The sequence below is a fragment of the Myiozetetes cayanensis genome, unplaced genomic scaffold (genome assembly GCF_022539395.1).
Source record: "Myiozetetes cayanensis isolate MyiCay16 unplaced genomic scaffold, myiCay2020 scf15, whole genome shotgun sequence".
In the NCBI taxonomy this organism is placed as follows: domain Eukaryota; kingdom Metazoa; phylum Chordata; class Aves; order Passeriformes; family Tyrannidae; genus Myiozetetes; species Myiozetetes cayanensis.
This window is the reverse complement of record NW_026087159.1, coordinates 4613092-4628999: the sequence shown is the minus strand read 5'-3', so window position 1 is coordinate 4628999 and position 15908 is coordinate 4613092. Positions and strand designations below refer to the sequence as shown.

At 42.5% G+C, this 15908-nt stretch overlaps 1 protein-coding gene across 4 annotated transcripts in view; it reads right to left on the bottom strand.

Annotated features, from left to right (window-relative positions):
* Positions 1–2424: 2424 nt before the first annotated feature.
* MCF2 (MCF.2 cell line derived transforming sequence) overlaps positions 2425–15908 on the bottom strand; it is a 58083-nt gene continuing 44599 nt past the window's right edge. For 3 of the 4 annotated variants that reach the window (XM_050310370.1, XM_050310366.1, XM_050310368.1), the window contains 11 exons: positions 15637–15729; positions 14959–15084; positions 13928–14149; positions 10336–10428; positions 9284–9362; positions 8696–8759; positions 8186–8292; positions 7992–8104; positions 7600–7712; positions 6020–6120; positions 2425–5771 (listed from right to left, as the gene is read on the bottom strand). In XM_050310370.1, the coding sequence (XP_050166327.1) occupies positions 5719–5771; positions 6020–6120; positions 7600–7712; positions 7992–8104; positions 8186–8292; positions 8696–8759; positions 9284–9362; positions 10336–10428; positions 13928–14149; positions 14959–15084; positions 15637–15729 (1164 nt within the window). In that variant the 3' untranslated portion in view covers positions 2425–5718. The remainder of the gene's footprint in view (positions 5772–6019; positions 6121–7599; positions 7713–7991; positions 8105–8185; positions 8293–8695; positions 8760–9283; positions 9363–10335; positions 10429–13927; positions 14150–14958; positions 15085–15636; positions 15730–15908) is intronic. The other variant, XM_050310367.1, reaches the window with a different exon arrangement.

Below are 15908 nucleotides of genomic sequence, written 5' to 3'. Positions count from 1 at the left end.
GGTGTTTATATTAATCATGTTAAATTAGAGACTGCAGCAACAAGCACTGCTTTAGTGATGGGGAGTGTGTGCTGCCCTCCCCAAACAAGCTTGTGGGAGGTCCCCTGAGGGCAGGCAGCTTGGGACACCCCAGAGGCAGACAGTTCCCTGGGAGACACCTGCCCCATGCCCAGGGTGGGCACTGGCACTGAGGCACAGGAAAAGGGAGGTGGCATTCAAGGCAAAGGTGATGCTTAGCAGAGGTCCTTTGTCAGGGTGATTCAGGTGGGTTTAATTCAATTCCTAGCTTCAAGAGAAGGGAATAATCCCAGAGGAAGGGAGGTTTACCTCTGATCAGGGCTGCTGCACCTTGTATCTCTTTCCACAGAAAAATCCAGAGGTACATGGGGAAACAGCATGGCCTTTGGGAACTGCACTAGGATGCCCGGTGTGGGCAGCTCATGCACAGGCTTTACCACCCTGCAGGCACCATGCATGGGATACCAGCACATCCCTAGAGGCAGAACCCACTGACAAGGGTCTCCTCCCTCCCTGATGGAAAGATATGTCCCCAAGACCACTTCCCTGGCACCTGGAAAAGGGCTGTTGTTGCCCACAGAGCCCCCATGGACCCACCCATGAGCACAGCCCTGTGGTCCTCAGCCCAGAGGTCCCTCCTGGTAGAGCTGCCCAGCGCTGGAATGAAGGGAAGGCTGCGGATGGAGATGTCCTGAGCCATACTGGAATGCAGAGGAGGCTGGGGATGGAGACACCCTGAGCCAGAGTGGGATTTCAGAAGCTGCTCTTTCAGACAATTGCATTGCCACTACATCCAGAAAGAAGCTAATCGGATCATCTGCCACTGATTTACCTTAAAATCAAAATGCATATAAGAAGGTTTTAGTTGTTCCAAAGAAATGAAAACCAACACTCTGGGAATTCTTTTTTCTCTAGAATTATAGCAGAGGCATCTTTGAACAGAATTGCATGTTCTCATATGGATTTATTTAACAAGTTTTTAATCTTTAAATATAGATTTAACACATTTTTTTACAGGTACATATACAATATAGTTCATTTAAACTTGCAGTCAGAGAAAATTCTCTACTGTAATTTATACATATACATGAAGAGCCTAGTTCAACAGCATACTCAGGGTAACATACCATGTCGTGTGCAAAGTTTTAAATGTTAAAAACCTCAGACTGTACATTCAGATTCGCAGAACTTATCAACCTCATAAATTAATAAAAGCATAGATTTAAAACTATGGAAGACAAAAAGGATTAAAACCATTTAATATGCAATGTGTGCTATGTTTGAGACAAATATTTACAGTTGTACCTCAAAATGTGTACTGTTACCACAAGAATTGTTACCACTATAAACAGCCCCGACAGTAACTTAAGACACTCCTATTTTTCCACCTAACAAGTGCATTGTGACCAATTTTAAAGTAAATGAAAAGAACTTTCAGTGGCTTAAAACCCCTCTGCTGTGATTGCCAAGTGGCTGAAGGATATTGGTATTTTTCTAGGTCTTGTGGTGCTGCTCAGTTCAGACTCAGCTCGTCACGTTTTTGGAGGGTGTGTGGGGGTTACCTGCAATAACAGCTACCCAAAGTGGAGAAATGCCCACTGTGTGATGGGGAACCCCCAGGCAACCACAGCCATTCCTCCATACAAAAATGGTCACAAAAACCCCAAAACAAACCCCAGTATGTTTTAACTTAGGACTGTGTTTAAGAACTGGTTCACAAATAAAAGTCATAAAGGTCCCCCTTTAGTCCACAGCATAAACATTTCATTTGGATGGGACAGAGCAAATTCACTACTGCATGCACACTATTAACCCTGCTCTCCACTCAGTCAGGTGCTCTTTGCACACATCTGCTCAAAAGTTCAAACCACCTGTACCTACCTATGTTCTACAAAAGCAAAACTAGACAAAGAAACACAAAATTAAATTATAAGTGTTCAACATTCTTTTTCCTTTCTCAAAAATTCAACAGATACATTATTGTTAAAGTTGCTGAAAAGTACAGTCTTATCACAAGAACATCCTTAGTGCAAACATGGACATTTAACTTGGATTTATGGCACGTGTTCCAAAAGTACATACATTAATGTAAACTTCAACACTTGCTAGATACAGGTTTCAGCCTTGGGACACTTTGGGACCCTAAGTGATTGGTGACAACCCTGAGTTGTCAGTTTGACCTGATCCAAACTTCACTGAAATCAAGGGGACTGACTGCAATGAGCTTGGAGTCAGACCCTAAGTGCAAAAAGAGGATCTTTAACGTTATTGCATCTTCACATGTGAGTCAGCCAGATGATGCTCTTACAGAACATTACATTCACATAGCTGAAGTAGATATTTAAGAAAAACCCACCCATAAAATCAATCAAGCAGGACATACAGTTTCTTTGTTTGGTTTTTGTGTTTGTTTTTTTTTTTTTTTGGTTTACCAAAACTCAACTCTTTTATTTGCAGCTTCAACAGTTGTCAGCTAACGAGTAGGCAAAGCCTACTTTAACCTGTAGAGGAAGTTTCAAGCATCTAAACAAAGTGTCAGGAAACTGTAGTGTACTTCTCTGATGAAACATGATGGATGTCATGGAAAAGCAGCAGGTAAAATTAATAAAATACCGTACTTTCCACAGGTGAAAAAAAAGAAAGAGCAGAGAATGGCTTCCTTTATGAGTATGAGAAGCTGCTTAGGACCCCAGTCCTGTTCAGTGCAGATGAAGCTGTGGAGGTCTGTGAATGTGATGAATAGTACAGGACAACTCCAACTATTGTGCTATTTCTCTGTAACACTTAGTTGAAAGCTTCCAAAGAGCATCGAAAATAGGATGCTACTAGTTCACCCTTAATTCAAGGGGAACTAAACTTTCTCGTGTTACACAGGCCAGCATCTATAAAGTAATGGAGAATGATGTTAATATTAAAGCATCTGATTCCAAGAAATACATTGTTCCCTGTAATCATGTAACATTTGTATAATATAAAAAAAATAAGTGAACTCCTGCAGTTCTCCCTAAAAGCTGAACTCCCACTGGCTTCAGTGAGAGCCTTGACTAAGGCAGGACCACAGGGTTTGACTCATTTCCATCATCTATCACTTCATTATCACAGCAAGGCCAGCTGATATCTCCTATAGACTCCTTATTTTCTCAGGCTCAAAATGGTTTTCTATGGTGTTACTAAATATCTGTTCAGTGAAGCTGGTTGGGATCTCAGGTCGTGGGAGGAGACCCTACTTTACGTTTTAAAGGCCAGAAAGGAATCAGCATTGCCTTTAATGGACCCTGCATAAATACAAAAGCCTGTGGCTGCAATCATTAAAGTGCATGAGTGATAGTGCAAACAGCTGCGCTGCATCTGCAAACTACCAGTGGCATTTTTAACAGAACTTAGACAAAACTTGCACAGTTCAGCCAACATGCTCGTGCCAGCCCGCGAGAGCTCAAGAGTTCAGCCACATACAATAAATACCCTGGTCGGGCAGATTTGAGCCACAAAAGGGTTGCCTCAAGCTCACCACAGTAAAGAGGATGATCCCCAGCACCCTGGCCAGCAGGAGCAGAGGACATGCAAGCTCGGTCCTTCAGGCACTGCCAGCGGGGGAAACCTTTGCTCAGCTTTATGGCATGAAGAGCACACACAGGGGATCCCCTTAAGGCTTGGAAGAGATAATTTGGCAAGTGGTGTGTTAAAGCAAACTAGGAGAGGGTCTGGTGTGTAGAACAGGTTTCCTCCTTAAATGACAGAATTATAGATTCACAGAATGGTTTGGGTTGGAAGGGACCTTAATGATCATCTGGTACCAACCCCCTGCCAAGGACAGGGATGCCACCCACAAATTCAGACATCCTGTGGTGGGAGGTTTTTTTAGGGCCACAGCATAAATTTAAGAAAAAAAAATGCATGAAGGTAAGGGAACCATGTAATCTATTCAGCTAAAGGCTTTGCACTGAAAAAACATTCTCAAACCCAGATTTGTATTAATTCTGTTATGAAATTCTGTGATTAGAGATATATTTTTATTTATTAGGGGCACCTGGGACAAAAACAGATGCAATGCCACCGTGAAGGGCCAGGACTGCCTCTCCCCCAGTGCTGAAGTGACTCCAGAATGCTCTAAGCTCTGGGGGACCCCACAACATGTTAATCATGTTTACCCTGCTTACATGCAAAACAGCATTTCAGCACAAGCAGCTGAACAAGAGGGTCCCAGTGCTCCCTCCTGCCCCTAGTTTGCTCTACAAACTTGGCTGTCTAATTCTCCCTGTGCTATACTGGAGCAAGAGCTCCATCTTCTGAAGAAGCAGAAAAGAGCCCAATCCAGACTGCATTCCTGAGGAGTCAGAGTGAAATTTGCTCATGGCTATAAGGACATGTTGCTGAAAAGCTCTAGGAATAGCTCTAGGAAATAGCAAGAAAACATCCTACATCATTCTGCAATCGAAAAGCTCTAGGAATAGCTCCAGGAAATAGCATGGAAACATCCTACATCATCCCACAATATTGCCTGGAGTGCACGTAAAATTAGAATCATGCCTTGAGACTGCAGGCATGATCAGCAACAGCAAAAGAGAACAGAATTACCTTCACAGGGAAAACAGAGCCTCAGTGCTGCAACTAAACCCTGGGGCACGACTGTAAAGCACCTGGGCAGTGGTGTGGGACTCACAGGAGGAGCTTTCTGTGATTTCACCTTGTGAAATTCTCCTTAGTTTGTACTCAGTAACTTTGTAAACCAGTCTGGAGCTGTGAGTCTCTAGGCTTTCAGGGATATGACCACTGACAAAGCAAACCAAGGTTCAGAGTTTGCCAGCACCCTGTTTTTGAGTTGCATTCACAGCTGGAGAACCCTCCTGCACAGAACATGGTGAGATGGGATAGCTGTACATGCAGAGAAGATCAAGGTAGACATAACTTCATCTTGACAACAGGGTGCCAGCAAAATTTGAACACTGGTTAGCAAACTACCCTTTACATAAAGTCCATAAAAATCTCCAACCTGTGAGATTTGACTGCCTTTTAACAAAGGGGATAAAAAGATACCTTCCTGTATAGGAAGGATTTTACTGAAATATATGGAAAACCATCAAGAGCTGTCTGGAATTTTAAGCTTTTCAGAAGGCTTCCTTCGTGTTCATCAAAATAATAGGTTTTGACAAAAAGGAAGTATTTAAAGAGAAATCTTCTTGTAAAATTTGCTTCATATGGTCATAACTAGTGTATTCTTTTCCATTTTTATTTTTTTTAAAGTGGACTAAGTCTATGTGGGTTTCCTGAGCTGTTCCCATCTCAAACCCTGGTCTCCCATTTCCAGTGAACAGCATGGTGATGAGGCAACACATGGAGTGGTGATGCTGCATACATGGCAAGGGCGACAGGCTGCTCTTAAGGCATTTTCTTGTGTCATCTGTTATGCTTCCCTACCTACTTCTATGTACATTTCCAGCTAGAAAATGTGAAGTATGGTTTTTGAGACTAGAAGCCTTCGGCCAAAAGCTGGTAACCTGTTTATTATAAAATTTATCTAAGGGTGGATTAACCAGCAGGCAGCAATGAGGGCAGGAGTGAGGCTGCAGGGATGAAGTATTGCCTTTAGAGTGTTGGGGGTCAGGCCAGAGTGTCTTTTGCAGCAGGAGGAGATTTTGCCTGGGTTCACACGGGGTTTGGGCTACAGCAGCGAGTAGGCAAAACAGTCACGGGAATCCCTGGTCAGACTCCATCTCTTCTCCTGGATCTTCTACCCAGTGCTCTTGCAAAGAAATCTACATTTTTAAATGCTTGGTTTTAATTTACTAGAGCCTAAAGTCTCACAAATGTCTTAAGGTGTTAAGAAACAAAAAAAGAAAGCTTAATTTACTACTTTTACAGGCTTTTTGGAGTAGCTGCTTGCTTTTCTATTTTTCCTGCAGAGGCATATGCAGCCAGATTTAGTACATCAAGTGTAATGCAAATGGCTTAAAAGACCTGATTTGAGATATGAAATATTTCTGCTAGGCGTGCTACATAATACCTGCAACTTTGGCATTCCGAAATCTGCAGTCACCGACTACTATCTGCAGACTGTGGACAGGAATCCAGCCTTCTTTTCTTCTGTTTAGGTTTTTCACCAACCTTTGAATGACAACAGCATTAGTAAAAGAAACTAACCAACTGAGGAGCAGTTTGATGCAGTCACACTCTACACAACTGGGAGTGAAACCAACAATTCATTCAAACCAGGGAAGCATTTTCACAGGAGCTGGGCGTGCATTTAAAGTATTCTTCCCACCTAAACTTAGGAACCTAATTAAAAAACCTACATGGGGATCACATCTGCCTTGGGCAGCTCTCTAGTCAGTGGAGAAGAACAGGACTCTCTCTCTCTCCTCATCCTGCCTGAGACCTCCAGAGATGCCAGTGAGGAAAACTGGGTACTGATGGAGCCAAGGGCAATTACTTTCCTCATTCTTCTGCTATTCAGACTGGTAGGATGAATTTAATCAGGGTACTATAAGTAAATTAAAGCCAAAACTTAGGCAGCTGGAAATACTCATAAATGACATCTCTCTGTCTCACTCATGGAGTAAAATTTGTACGAACAGAAAGGTTTGGTGTGAGAAATCTCTGACTGGCACTGGTTGAAATCCCCAGGAGAGGTGAACATTCAGTAAACCTGAGATGATTTGCATCTTGCTTTTGCTAACAACAAACTGAATTTTGCAAAATTCATCAGGAGTAGATGATCATTGCAGATCCCTTCCAACTGAAATATTCTATTTTATCCTATTTGAATTTCCCTTGAAGTGCAAGGGCTGTAGCTGTCAGACAGGAATCCTCCATGGGGCATTCACATCTGTGAATCTATGGGCTAGTGCCTGCCCAAATCTGATCCAGGTTCCTGCTCAAACCCCACTTCCCACACCCCAGAAAAGGCATTAGCACACTGCTCTCTCTCCTACTGAGACCCCAGGCTGGCTGATGAGAGCTAGTCAGAATCCACCTGGAAAGGAGAAACAGCCAGGAATCCCAGCCAAATTGCTGTAAATCTTAGGAGAGGACATGCTGCCCTCCCAGACAAGGAGGTTCTAATGGTTCAACAGGCAGGAGCCTGGGATTGGTCATTCCCCAGGTGATGCTCCCAGACATAAGGAGAGGACCAGCTGTAAGGTGTAATCTTGAGAGCCACATTTTTAAATACAACAAAGATGGTCCACAGTCATCAATCAGTTTAACACTTGTACAGCTGTTTGAGGGAGGAAAATGTCTTGCATTTACTCAATATTGCCATTAATAAGCCCAGAGGAACAGAGCCAGGAGCTGGTCTGGGGTGTGCAAAGGGCTCGCACTCAAAGCACCATCTGAAAAGTGGGAAGAGGGGCTGTGAAGATATTGGTAAAACACACCTCACCCAGACACTCATGGCAAGGGAAGTCCTGACATGTTTTCCCAGGATTGTATCTAGTCTTGGCAAGAAAATGAATTCTCCAGCTTTCTGGAATAGTCTAAAACTTAATCAGAAGCTGCAATGGGTGTATCACCAGGCAAGCAACATTTCAAGGGAATGCCTTGCAGGCTCTTAGAGATAAAGCAAAGTAGTCCTAAAATACCTACCACTGTCCCTCACCATCTTCATGCACGAGCTGGATTTCATCCCCGTTTTTCACCAGCAGATCCTCTGATCCTCTCCTCTTGCAGTCTGCAAGGGCTTTGTATTTTCCTGGAGACTGTGGCAGAATGAAAAACTTATCTTATTTAGCTGCATTTCATATCACGCAGCTGTTATTTCTGACTGCCACAGGGAACGTGACAGAGCCATATCAGCTACATTAATTAAAATTCTTTCAAGAAACTCTGGCTGAGACATCTCCTCATTCCCCATATTGAGATATGGAAATTCTGAGAGATGTGGACAAGATACATCTGTTATCCAGTGAAGACAAACAAAGCAAGATGACTGAAAATGGCAGCACCTCAAGCTTTGAGACTATTGCATATCTACTGACCAGCTGGTTGCCATCCTCCTCTTCGGTGTCCGAGCAGTTGGAGAGGTACTGGTTACCCGACCACTCCTCCAGCCCCTCACAGATTTCCAGGGACTGAGACATTCCTGGCCAGCCTGAAAGACAATGTGCAGCTCAGTCTGGGGGAACCACAGCACCTGCAAAGCATGCCCTGAAGGGAGGGGAAGGGTCTGTACTTCGGTGGGGCTTGTTCTGGGGGGACACGAGCCCACTGTCCAACATCACCGGGCTGGTGCGCTCTGAGTCGTTCTCTTCTGAGCTTACGGAGGCTCTTTGCTGCTTTCTGAATGGTTAAAAAAAATAAAGAAGTAAATCTTAGTTTTACTTTATGAATGAACGCGAGCTCCACTAGGTTTTGTAAAATGAAGTCAGAAATAATACTGGTACCCCTTAATCTGTGTTTCTAGAAAGATTAAGAACTTCAGTGCCTGGTTTTAATTTTTTTTGGGGAAATAAAGTTGCTGCAGTATCTCTACCCCTGAATTTGAGCACTGGTTTTGATCTTTGTCTGAATTTGCAAAGGAGCTGCAGCTCAGGCTGTGCTGCCAGGCTCGAGGGAGCCCCTCGCAGACCCTGCCCCCAGACCACTGCCACCAAAGGGTGAGTGGCAGCACGTCCCTCCTGTCCCCTCCCCAGAGGTCTTAGGCAGTAATAGGGAGAAAATGGGTACCCCAGGGAGCACTCACCCATCACTCAGCTGGGAGGAGAGCGGGATCTGGTCCGTGCCCGAGCCAGGCTGCTGCTTCTCTACTGCAAGGAGGTCAAACACCAGCTTAAAATCCATTTTTTATTAGTAACTGTCACACTTGATGCATTACTTTAAAAATTACACCTTTTTTACAACCCTATTGATTTCTCTTCAGAGAAAAACAGACCTATGGACTCTTGCAAAGCACAGACTTAGTTATGATTAAGATGGCATGTTAGCACAAATCCAATATTGAGCATGCTACTGAAGACCATAATACGCTTAAAATTAGGCGTCTGTTATGTATCTTGTTGAATTAAGCCTATGATAAGAAATGTGAAATAATCCCCAGGGTAATGATGGCCAAAAAAATGTACTTCTGTAATTAATTTTCACATGAGCACCTGGCCTTTACCGCTCCAAGTTATGTTATTTCCCTGTAATGTAAGGCCTCACTCCAGTATTTTGCTACCAGGCTTCTGCAAATCAATTCTCCAGTGAGAATTAGTGGATTTGAAGATTAGCAATGTGAAAATAGGAAAGGTTCTGCTGCAGAGTGAATGCCAGAGATATTGATCAAAGGTACCTTTTATAAGCTCCTGCTGCTTAAACAAAATTTTTCTTATTTCATTCAACCATGCCATCTTCAGATCTACTGTTTGGGCCTGGAAGAAGAGAAAACTTTAGGAATTTTGAATTAAGATATAAGAATAAAATCTTACTTTTCTATGTTGTAATTATCTGAAATCCTCATTTTTCCAAAGCCACCACTTCATTTTAAACTCTTGATCTTTTAAAATTCATAATTCCCATTACATCCAGGCAAAGCACGGTGGAAATTGTAGAGCTATCAGTACAATGCAAGGAGTGCAAGCAAAGGCACATGTGTGCATGCATCTTATCTTTTTTGTAAAATACCAAATACCACTTTAAAAAGTACCTAAAGGGCCAAAACTGCCTTTTAAATATATGTATACTTGGCTACATACTCTTGCTTTATGAATTTAAGTTGGTTACTGCATAATAACACACAGAAAAAAAGCTAGGCAGAAGTCTAATTAAAAAAAAATCAACTGACAATATACTCATAATGAGTTTTCCCCTGAACAGCCTGTTAGGCAAACTTCTCTCCATCAGAAATTTCAATTCAAGATGCTACAAATGAAAAAAAAAAATCAAGAAGAAATCAGGTCAGTGGGGCTACTATTCTGTAGATGAGTGAAAAGACTACTGGGAATAATAGGACAGAAGCTAAGCCTTTACTCAGGGACCAGCTCTGACATCTTAATTGTGCAGGAGCAGATGTGGTCTGTGTCCATCAAAGCACTGGGCCCATTTCCAGCTCAACTCACATAAGGAATTAAGCACAGTAAAATCTTTTATTCAATTACAGGTCTATTTGAGATTTCATCTGAAATAAAAGGCTCTATTTCCAAGGGGCAATTTTGTCTCTATTTTTAAGTGACTTTTACAGTTCTGGAATGGACACCAAGGACCAGTCACTGGGACAGATCTGTGAGCACTGACGTGGGCAAAGAGAGAGAAGAAATGCCTGACAATCCCATCAAGACCAATGGGACACATTCTCTTAACATGCTATGAGGATGCACAAATATCCAGATTTTTGAAGCTACAAACCTGCACAACATAGACCTCTTCTCGCCCACTGTACCAGATCTCAAATTTCCGATGATCTCCTTTCACATTCTCAGTTATTCCAACTGCATTCATCTGCAAAACCAAAAGAAACTAAACACTTAAACATACTACAAATCTCTCCCCCTTCCCTAGGAATCCAGCCTTTTGGCAGCATGCTAAACCTATTTTTGCCCAATTTAACACATTTCATCAATTTTAATTTCAGTAGCAACTGAAAGTCATTATCCGACTTATCCCCCAGACTTTCTGTCAGCTTGCTGCATTAGGTTAAGCTTTCCAAAACCAATCAATGGACCTTAGGGAACTTTTCATTTTGGGAACCACTGGAACTAACCAAAGCATCATCTCATACCTCTTTCAGCATGGAATTTTGCAGATGAGGGATATGAAGCTTTATAAATACATGACACATTATTTCTGCCATATTATTCTTTATTTACGCACTAAGTTCTGTTCTCCTCTGTCAGTGATAATTAAACCCCATTGTGAAGCCCTTAGCTCCTTTAGGAGTTTCAATTCAATGTCTTTTGGTCCCTTGCCATCCCTGTAGTTGTGATATTACCCCAAGGTTTCCAAAAGAAGGATAAATTTTTGGATATTCAGCCTGAGGTGCCACAAATATGGCTTTCAGGACACACACAGGCTGGAAGCTGAATGCTGCTGTACTTGAGTACCCATTATCACTGACCACTTTTGATAATTTGGATGAAAATACCAAGGGCCCAAATGGTTCAGGATCTGCACATTGTGACGCACCTGAATGAGCAGCTCAAACTATGATTAGAAATCAAGAAATTCTTCAGCAACAGGAGACCTCTGACCCCCCCTGCTGAACATGCCATGAAGATGAAAAATGTTTTAATACCTGATATCACATAAACCATCCTCTCACTTAAAGCAGAGTTTGCTGGCAATTTATCGCTGAACAAAGGATGGTCAAAAATAGCTCGTCTTGTGTGTTTTGAAACAGATGTAATAATAATGGTATCATCTATCATAAATTATTCACGCAGACTGGGTTAGATAAATCCAGTATAAACACAAATGAAGCCTTAGAAATAGCATCTGTTTAACGTTGCTGGTCCTGCTTGATAATATGTGCACCCTCAGATCTTTTGGTCTGAAAGACTATGATGATTTACAGATTAGGTCACAAGGACGAATGTTCTGTTCCAACTTTTTCAAATGCTGGTGCCCATTTTCAGTGACTATGAGAAACCTCAGGCAACAGGAAGCAAATTGCTCTTAGAATCATAGAAACACTTAGGTTGGAAAAGACCTCTAAGAACATCGAGTCCAAACATGCCCCCAGCACTGCCAAGTCCACCACTAAACCATGCCCAAGTGCCACTCTACTCATCTTTTAAATCCCTCCAGGAATGGTGACTCCACCACTGCCCTGGGCAGCCTGTTCCAATGTCTGACCACTTTTTCAATGAAGAAATTTTACCTTATATCCAACCTGAACCTCCCTGATGCAACTTGAGGCCATTTCCCCTTGTCCTATCAAGATGTCACAATGTCTTAGGAAGTTGGAAGAGGCTCCATTCTGATTTTATGAAAACTTTAAAAACTCAAAACTTCAAATAGATGAAAGCTTTTGGAAGGGCAGACTAGAGAGCACCTCATCCAGTTGCTGCAGTTCCCAGTTCTGTGCATCTTGTTTATTGACAATTTATACAGAGTCTCCCACAAAACAGCCCAGGCATCAAGATATTAGAAATTTTAGATGATCTACTGTGATGAGGCGAAGAAAAAGTGCTAGGAATAGACAGATTTAAGGTCTGTTCATTCAAGTTAGTGGATTTTGAAATTCTATTTCCTCCCTCTGACCAGGATTTACTGTCTCTCAGCTGTTGAATTGCTGCAATGCAGACTGAGGTGGGCTAGAGCAAAGCTCTGGGATGGTGTTCCTCTGCATCGGCTTCCACGTGGCACCAGGCAGGCTGATTTACCTGGCATTGCAGTAACCTGCATCCTCTTAAGTCACTGAACCTCAGCTGAAGAGGTATTTACCACTGGATATTTTACAAAGTATGCAAAATATTATCCTGAGGGGTTCTCTTTTGTTTGTTTGTTTTACAGATGCTCCATTACGCAGCTTCTACCCGACAGCTTGTTTCAATTCTGAATCCTCAAAAAACATTGCAAAGAAAAATAATTTCCTGATATTTAGCAATAGGATTTAGTGGTGGACTTGGCAGTGCTAGTAATGATCTTAGAGGTCTTTTCCAAGTGATTTCTGTGATTCTGTGATCATGGATCAAAAAAATGTCAAGCTCCAGAACATGATTTTGCCCTCAGTATAGCAATTCTCAAAACGTATGTGTGCAGATGTAATCCTGTCACATCCATGAATTCTCTAACTCCAACCTCTCAGTGTGTCAACACAAACAACTGGAAAATGAACCCTCTTGAGGCAAAGAAAAACCCTGGACACATTGCCTGGACTCCTGAGCACAGGATTTTCTCCTCTGAGCTGGATTTTTCCCCCACCACCTCTTCAGTTCTTTCAAAAGCATGTATGGTAAAACAAGTACTGCAGGGAAAACAAGCTCTCCAGAAAGAAAATTATGCTGTTTGGGGAAAACATTAAGTACCTAAACATATGGCCTGAGATTTGGTTTTAGTATACAATTTGTAATGTGCACTGGAGCTCAGCAGACTTATCTATTGTTACCTTGTTTTCTGACTACTCGTGGCATCTCCCTCCCCAGACCCCACTGAGATCAGGGACCTGCAGCAGCGATCTGCTCTGCTTCCAAGTGCCCATTTTTTTCCATTCTAAAATATACCCATATTGGATTTTTATTTACTAAGAAAAACAATGTAAAGTACCGAGAAAAAATGCTGGTGTTAGAAGTGCTCATCACAAGCAGTGTGCCAGAAGGTCTCTTTTAGAGGAGCAGTTTGGGAACGTTATTGGTAGTAGTTAGCATTTGGAGGCTTGGGACTGTTGTTTATGCCCCTCATATTTTGCCATAGGCTACTTTGTGATCTGATAATTGTCCTTTTAGTTGCAGATAGAGCCTGCTGAAGGAAAAAGGCAATAGGGAAGGAACAAGAGTTATCACTACATCCTCCTGACTGGCTGGGAAATAGGGCTCAGGAACAGCCAGGCAGATCCCTGCCCAAGGGGCCTCCCGGGTGCACAAGATGCCCCTTGCTCTCCCAGGTGAGCTGGAGAAGATGTAAAAGGCCTCCCCACTTTCATATCCTCACCCACACTCCTAGAAAGTGGACTAGGGGAAGGGGGAAGGCACATTTGTATCCCTGGAACTTGCCCATAGCTCCATTTCCCTGGCACATGCCATCACATACGTGAGTCCAAGTCCACGGGCTCTACCAGCTGCTGCCTCAGCCGTGGGAATTCTCTGAGCTTATACAACCAACATCATTTCATGGGCATGGTTCATCCCTATGAGGCATTACAGCCCTTGATAGCAGAAAACAATCAGCTGTATCAGGGAAAAATACTGTCTGGATCTGCAGAATTGTTAGTCTACAATACACATGGCAATGTAAAAGTAAAATGTCCTTACTTTCGAAAACAAAACTAAAAAGTCCTTACTTTCAAAAAATGCTTGAAACTGTAAGATGAGGTTTTGTCATATCCATCTCCATGCTCCTCTCGCTTCTTGCAGAAGACCAAGGCTTTCTCATACAGGAACAGATGCCTCTGCATTGGCTTGAACCTGGCAAGATCCTTCATTTTTGTTGGACCTTTCCGGTGTCCTGTCCAAACGCTGAAAGATCCCTGCATCAATACCTTCCCCAGTTCGCTCAGGTCACCCTGGTGAGGGCAGGACAAGTGAAAAAAGAAATAAAAAGATGTCAACTAAAACGTAAGAGGACTCTCCAAACAATGATGGGCAACAGGGCCAGCTCTGTCCCAAGGCATGTCCCTCTCAGAATAGGTCTTCCTGGAAGGATCAGATGATCTTTTGGGAGTGATGGCATGGTGCCAGGAGGCAAGCAGAGATCTTAGACTCAGGGCTGCAGCTAGTCTAGAAAGTCAGAAACTGGAAGAACTAAGAAGATAGGAAAAGCTCATGTGGAAGATCAGGTCAAGGGCTCTGGTTACTTTAGTGGGAGAGGGCAGGTGAGATCTGAGCCTGATCTAAGGTGTCAGAAGATGGAATTCTCTAGGAGGCCGGGACTGGGATCAGCAGCTTTGAAAGCCAACCCCTCACCCTTCCCTGAAGTCCTAGGAAAGACAACCACTTCCATGGGAAAGGACCAAAATCAGCCTCACAGAGTAGCTAGTGAAATGTTGAATGTGAAATGCTATGACGACACCCCAGGTGAATTATTAGGTCAGCCATGAGAACACTAAGGTGCATGCTGACAAAATACTCGGGAAAACCACAAGGTGGCAAGTGTGGGCACTATGCAACTCTGGATATTACCCTTAGACGTGGATATTTTCCAAAACCCTGAAATCAGATGGAAGACTGTCACCTGGAAGAGCTTCCTGATCCCACTCACTCTGTAGCTGTTCTAGAATAGTTTTCAGCTCATACATTCTGGGACACTATCCTGTCCACTCCCAATTCATCATCCAGTCTTATTCAAGGGCTCTCATTACCCAATCCTACTCACATCATATCCTGTTATTGAAATCTGATGCATAGAGTCGTTGACTGACTTCAACAAATCCAACATTGCAACCAGAGCTTCTTGAAGTTCCTGAACTCCATCACAGCTTGTGCTGTACTTTAGCAGCTCCTGAAAATAGAAATGGAAGAGCATGTATTTGCACTTGAACAACGTAGATTTTTTTCCACCTCACCCAAAGTTACCAATGCTCAGCAATTTACATTGAGTTTCTTTTTTCAAATGTCACTGGAAAAAAGACTCCCTCTAAACCACAGTCAGTATGAGGTGTGGAACAGATCACTGCAGGATGGCCCCTTTTTAATGAGTTTCCTTAAAGATGGTGTCAGCTTTTAGAGCAGCATTTGATTTCTTTTTGTTGTGTTTTCCTGCTTAGTAAGAAATGGGAAATGAGGCTCAGGTTTTTCATTAGCTGCCCATATGTCATATATATTCAAGCAGTTTTTCTCTCCCTAAAAGGCAGATTGTTAAGAGCACTTGTTCCTTTCTCAGGTAGATGAATATTTGTCTTCACTGAAAGTCACTTCAGAGGGCAAAGATAAGCAATATGTCATCTAAAGCTTGGTGCTGATTTACAGGTAACCTTTAATTGAAAAATAAAACAAACTAGAAAACAAATCTAATTTATCTGCTGATGTTCCTTCAAAGCAGAATATGAAATACCTTCAGAAGTAACTGGTATTTTGTCAGGCGCTGCACTGGTTTAAGTAAATAGGAATCCAGCCCAAGTTTGTGTTCTAATTTTCTTTGGCATTCCTGGAACACAGAATTCAGATTAAGTATGTTTTGCAACAACTATAAGTAGTTATTCCAACACCATGACTGTAGGATTTGATGACTTTGAGGATTTCATGTCAAAATGTTGTAAGGTGCCTAAAACTACAGAAATTTTTTTATACCAACATGTAAAATAATATAATGAATGGATCTGCCTT